Below are 6653 nucleotides of genomic sequence, written 5' to 3'. Positions count from 1 at the left end.
TTCTAACATTGTAGTTTCATTTTCTTTAAATGTTTGGATATTATACTTTGAAATATCTATCTAACAACTGTAGAAATTGTTTTCCATTTGGACGATGTTGTTGTAAGTAGGTTAGATTTTTCAAAGTTAAAGTTGTAAGCTTGTGATAGAAAGAAATGGATGTATGATGTTGTAATAAATAAACCAAAGTAACTATGTCGCTATTTCCTGCATTCTCCCAAACAACACCAATTTATCTCTCTCTGACCCATTCAAACCCCCGGTAATGGTGCGGGTGACCTTCCTCTAGTTATTTATATACTACTTATAATGTTTTAAAGATATTTAAAGGAGTTCTCGTGAACGTGACAATTTCTTAAATTATTTGGAACATAGACCACATTATTATTAACTAGGCTTCCTAAGCTTAATATATGTATTTTTTACATATATTCAAATTATAATACATGTTTTACATATATTCAGACTTACCGTCAAAGATGAAGATCATTTATAAGGGCTTGGACATGTAGAATATCACAATCTATATAATGATTACTTTTAAACTAATATTATCATTATATGTTGATCTCCTTCATACTTTATATTTTTAGTTTTCAAATTTTATTAAAATTAAAACATTTCACAAATGTTGATTTTATGAAAGTAAAATGATTTAAAACGATTTAATTGTCTAATATGAGGGGTGCTTCACAATGTCCTATTGTTTTCAAGTGCTTCAAAGTCCTTAAATAATATGTCAAAACTTCCTAAATTTCAACATGGCCTTGCCACACAAAAGCGATAATACGTTATCATTAAACGTTATTTGCAATCAAAATCACATACATATTTCATTTTCGGAAAATTATTTATAAATGAACAACATGACTATGCATATTCATGTGATATACCAAGGAGGCAAACACTAAGTTGCTTCGGGTCGCACAACATCGGCATATGATCCACACCATTCAACTCTTTCACCTCAACCACTGGATTGTTTTCGATCATCCAACGTTGAAATTCTTCTTTGATCGTTATATCTTCATCACAAATGATAAAAGCTCGTTTTACAGAACCAAACCTTCCTTTTGTAAAATGTTTTGCTGTGGCTAGGTCTTTTAGAAATAAAGATCCAGGCCTTATCAATATTTTTCCTAATTCACGATCCTATATATAGCATAATAGTGTTATCATTAATCCAATGATAATAATTATTTTTGAGAATGATAACGATTATTACCTCATTGGTGCAAAGTTGATAGAGTTTCAATGATAGAAACTCGGGACCAAAAAGCATCGATGTTTCAGACTCATTTTCATCATTGTATGGCAATAATTGTGTGTCCAACCAAGCTTCTAGTGGTGCACTTTTGTTATACTGTATATTCGGTAAATAAAATAAATTGTAAGATATAATGCATTGAAAACTAATACAAATTATAATTCTAAATACATTTTGGACAATAAATAATGGAAGTATATATATTAGTTAACTAGGTTAATACCCGTGAGAATCACGGTTATAAAATAAATTAAATATTTATTGTAATAAATTAGGCAACAGATATTACAAATCAATTTTTTACTCACTTGTTTCATCCGTGTAAAAGAGATGAGTGAATTAGTGGAAATTTAATTAATGAAGAAAAATCAAAGACTGATAAGTGACAAATAATTAATTTCAAGCTCTAATTGATTGACAATGTTATAAATTTACTACTCTTTTATTAGGTAGGGAGATGTGTAGTCCATTTCTATGTAATGTTATTTAATATCTATATTTTTGATTTCAGCGTCCATAGTTTTTACCATTTAGGGGTTCATACATGAGCTTAATGCTATATGTATATTTTCATTTTTGTAATTTTTTACATTAATTCAGTCATATGATCTTAAAATTTTCTTCTCTAACTTTGTTCTTATGAGAATAGAAATTATTTTAGAATAATTTCAAATATTGGGTTATGATATTACAACTTAAAATAATAATGAATTCCTACATATAATACAATTATAGAAATTTATGTTCGTGATTTAATTCCCTAATGTCAAAAAATTGTTTGTATCCACATGTTTGATTGTTTGAAAACAATATATCAATCTAGCAATTAAATTGAAGTGTAGTGGGTCTAGTTCTGAGGCCCTCACGAGTCCACAACCACGACTTTAGATTTCACTATTTATGTGGACACTATTTGAAATGTTACACGTGTACTTATTAGTCATGGCCGAATTATTGCTTTGTGTTGACAGCTATGTATAGATTCGTTGAAAATATGACATACAATTTAATACCACATGTTTGGATGCAAAAGTTACAATTAATTTTTTTAGGATTAACATGATAACTTGTTATTTATATTTATGTAGATCTTAGTTATGACATTAACAAATTATGTTTCAAATTATAAAAAAAAAAGTGCTTAAATTTGTTTAGCACAAAACACGTATAACACTTATATATATATATATATATATATATATATATATATATATATATATATATATATATATATATATATATATATATATATATATATATATATATATATAGAGAGAGAGAGAAAGAATTAGGTTCAAATGTTTCTATCTGTTGTATACACATATGATTGATTCTGGACCAATCATTTTAGTTATAACACAATAATCGGGCATAATTGGACCTAATCGGATCTAATCGAGTTTGGTCAACGCATGTCAAAGTCGGACCTAATTAACTCTAATTGGACCTAATCGCCGATTAATCACTTTTTTGTAGGATTAAAATTAGATTTATAAATTTTTGAATAATTTTCTTAATAATTAATAGTCCCGATTAATTCCTAATCGCTAGTTCACCGATTAGCGATTTATGTAACAATGATATATATATATATATATATATATATATATATATATATATATATATATATATATATATATATATATATATATATATATATATATATATATATAGAGAGAGAGAGAGAGAGAGAGTAGGAACTCAATTTTTAACATGGACCATTGCTTTTAAAAGATGAGTGGCTGAAATTAATTTTGTGTTTTCTCTTTTTTATTAAAATCAGGCGGTGGCATTATATGTAATTATTTCTAAATTTTGGAGCTTTCCAGAGGCAAAATAAAAAGGTGAAAACTGTAAAATGCAAAACGGAGGAGTAGAAACTCACGCACCATGCGCGAAAACCTCCCAACACCAAGACACGTGTTACCCTTATATTAACTGATAACTTCTTTTGTCTTTATAAAAAAATATGTTAATACTATAGTTTTTAAAATCTAATTCGCTACAAAATAAAAACAATCAAGAAAATTAAAAAAAACATATGTATTTTTTATTTTTTATACTTATAAAAGTGTCCAGAAAAAAATCCTCTAAAAATTATAATTTGTTTTAAAAAAATACTTCTACCAACTATTCTAATTATTTTATAAAAATTATTTTTAAAAAATAAGATGTTGTAGATACCAAATTTGATTTTAAAAGATTAAAAGTTTTATAAAAAATATTGACCATAATATAATGCAAACAGAGATGATTCAAAATATTTATAATTCAAGAATATTATGATTTAATATGTTTATAGCCCTTAACTTGTTATGATCTAAAATTATTTTAATTAATATATTTAATAATCTTTAATTATTATATTTTTTGTGATTTAAGTTTAAATGAACCAAAAAATATAATGATCCAAATGTTGTACTGAACAAAAACTTTATTTAATTCAATATATTATGATTCAAATTAGTATGATTCAAAAATGTATGATGCATAATATCGTTATAATTAATAATACTATGATTCAAAATTTTATGATAAAAAATAATATGATTAAAAAAAAAGTTGAACATAATATAATGCAAATAAAGATAATTCAAAATATCTATGATTCAAAAATATTATTATTTAATATGTTTATGATCCTTAACTTGTTATGAGCTAAAAGTATTTGATTCAAATATTTAATGGTCCTTAATTATTATATTTTTTTATGATTAAAAAAATTATAATGATTCAAATGCTGTATTTAATAAAAAATTTATTTAATTCAATATATTATTATCCAAATTAAAATGATTCAAACTAATATGATCCAAATATATATGATGCATAATATCGTTATGATCCAAACTACTATGATCAAAATATAATACGATTAAAAAAAACTGTGAATGAAAAATATTATAATCTTTAATATTCTTCTTATTTAAGATTTTATAATTTTTAAATATTAAAAACGCAAACCGATATTTAGTTTAAAAAACCAAAAAAATCAAAAAAGAAAAACAAAAAAAATGAAAAATAATAATTAAAAATGAAAAAAAATATAAAAACATTAAAACCGATGATATATCTATTTTAAAAAATTGAACTTTTCTAACAAAAAATAAAAAAACAATAAAAAATACAAAAAAAAAACCAAAATAAATGAACAAGAAAATGAAAACCCTATTTAAATAATGTTCCATAGATGTTCGTCGCGCATGATTATTCACTTGAATCAGTATTACGTTTCATGCACGTGCGCGGCGTGCGAACACCTCTCGACTAACTGAATGAGTTTGATGTTTGTGTTATTGACGAAATGATTGGTGAAAAATAGTAATCATAATTTCTACCAATTTTTTGGTTCCTATCGGATCTGGACCCTATTCATATAATCATTAAATTTATCTTTTTATTCTAAAAACATATTGTCATTACCTATGAGTTGGCAATTCTTTTTTATAGAAAAATGACTTAATATGATATAGAGTTTCTAAACCTATATGAGGTGGAAACATGTGAAAATGCAAATAATTTGCGAAAATACAAAAACAAGAAAAAACCAATGAGATTGTATCGCCTCAATCTTATATTTTAGATAAGAATCCATTCAAATTTTGAACTACATAATGATAATCGATGATACATGAGAAATAGTTTTATTTTAGCAAAACATGTTTTTTGATATTTTTACTATGAAAACTTGAATTAAAAAATGATTAAAGACGTGAAAAAACATATAGTTGTTAAAACCACCTTTAAATTTATATTATCATAATACTCTCCCATGTAAAATTAATATCTTTAATTTATTGCTACTAAATTTAATTTGTAAAATATATGTTTTTGATTTTTATCAGATAAAATATATTTTCATATTTTCGCAAATTATTTATGTTTTCGTAGGAATCTACTTTTATATATATATATATATATATATATATATATATATATATATATATATATATATATATATATATATATATATATATATATATATATATATATATATAGTATTTGATTAATTATTCAAAGTAATTAATTTTTATAACAAAACGTTAACTAATTATGATGTTATATACGAAGTATTTGATTAATTATTAAAGGACATAATATTACGTCAATCACATTCTCGAACAATTCATTTCTAGGTTACTTGTTTCCTATATTAAGAATGTTATACTGACGCATACAATATAATTTTTTAAGTTACGGAAACATAATCTTTTCAACTAAATTTGTTTGATAAATATCGACATATGATAATAGCAAGTAAAGTTAAAAAATAAATAAAATCAGATTAAAATCTCACTTAGAAAAAGATAATTTATTTATTTTAAAACAATTAAAAATATTTTTTTACCTGGTCTAAAACATAGGAAGACGTATGTACAGTATCCGGCATGAAAGCAGTGAGGAAGACTGCAATAGAGATCTTTTCCGGGAACTTCTCCATGGCGAGAGCCAAGGACATACCACCAAAGCTATGGCCGACGACCACCACCTTCTTCTCCGGCGGAATGGTGGCCATGAATTCCAGCAACGGCATACTATAATCAGCAAGTGTAGCCACGTCTTGTATTACTTTGGTGTTTGTGCCGGAGGCTGAGAGATCAAAGGCGGAGACGCGGTGGCCGGCAGCTTCAAGAAGAGGTTTGAGTTTGAACCAACACCATGCTCCATGGCATGCTCCGTGTACCAGAACAAAATGCTTCTGCTCATCTCTGGTGGTTGTCATTTTATCCTCCATCCATTTGTTTGTCTGGTTATTTAAAGAAAGTTCCGGATGACAAAATTGTCAAATTGGAATAGCTGGATGGTGGCTCGCTCACAAGAAAACATAAAAAAATAAAAAATAAAAAAAATAATTGAATTAATTATTTATCAATTTATTTTCATTTCTAATTTACATGTCAATTTATTATTGGTTTGTAAAATATATAAAATAAAACTTATTATCTGAAAATTTTGAGATATATATATATATATATATATATATATATATATATATATATATATATATATATATAAGAAATCTATTTATTTTTAAAAATAGATTGAATATAATAATATTATTTTTTTAAGACGTTAAGTATCTAAACATAAAGTATAACTAATTATAAATATAACAATATTATAAGTTTAGACGTGAAAATGATAAAACCCAAGTATGAATCTGTCAATACCAAATTCCCTGTAACTTTGGCTAATTAAACTGGTGAAAACCAACGGAATTAGTGAACAAAGATTTAAAATTGATATTAGATTTAAAAGAACTAAAACTTTTGAAAACCTTAGAAAACATAACCTCTCATCTCTCTCCAAAAATCCTTCCGACTTTTGAAGATACAATGCTAATGACATAAGAGAAATCGGAGTTTGGGCTTTATTTTTCTGCATT

General features: G+C 25.2%; 1 protein-coding gene across 1 annotated transcript; it reads right to left on the bottom strand.

Moving 5' to 3' along the window:
• Positions 1-767: 767 nt before the first annotated feature.
• On the bottom strand, positions 768-6020 carry LOC145037074 (salicylic acid-binding protein 2-like). The gene is made up of 3 exons (XM_078985643.1): positions 5616-6020; positions 1226-1363; positions 768-1152 (listed from the first exon to the last, which is right to left on the bottom strand). The coding sequence occupies exons 1-3, from the start codon at positions 6000-6002 to the stop codon at positions 871-873; spliced, it is 807 nt and encodes a 268-aa protein (XP_078841769.1). The 5' UTR covers positions 6003-6020; the 3' UTR covers positions 768-870.
• Positions 6021-6653: the final 633 nt, after the last annotated feature.

This window comes from Lactuca saligna, chromosome 3, assembly GCF_052625555.1.
Source record: "Lactuca saligna cultivar CGN05327 chromosome 3, ASM5262555v1, whole genome shotgun sequence".
Lineage (NCBI taxonomy): Eukaryota > Viridiplantae > Streptophyta > Magnoliopsida > Asterales > Asteraceae > Lactuca > Lactuca saligna.
Note: the sequence above shows the minus strand (reverse complement) of the source record. Positions and strands in the feature narration are given on the sequence as shown.

What these genes read in the sequence shown, in the direction of transcription:
- LOC145037074 (XM_078985643.1), bottom strand. Translation starts at nt 6,002, where the DNA reads ATGGAGGATAAAATGACAACCACCAGAGATGAGCAGAAGCATTTTGTT. An exon ending in CTTCCTATGTTTTAGACCAG is followed by an intron (nt 1,364 to 5,615) that starts GTAAAAAAATAT and finishes CCGAATATACAG; the next exon opens with TATAACAAAAGTGCACCACT. An exon ending in ATCAACTTTGCACCAATGAG is followed by an intron (nt 1,153 to 1,225) that starts GTAATAATCGTT and finishes TGCTATATATAG; the next exon opens with GATCGTGAATTAGGAAAAAT.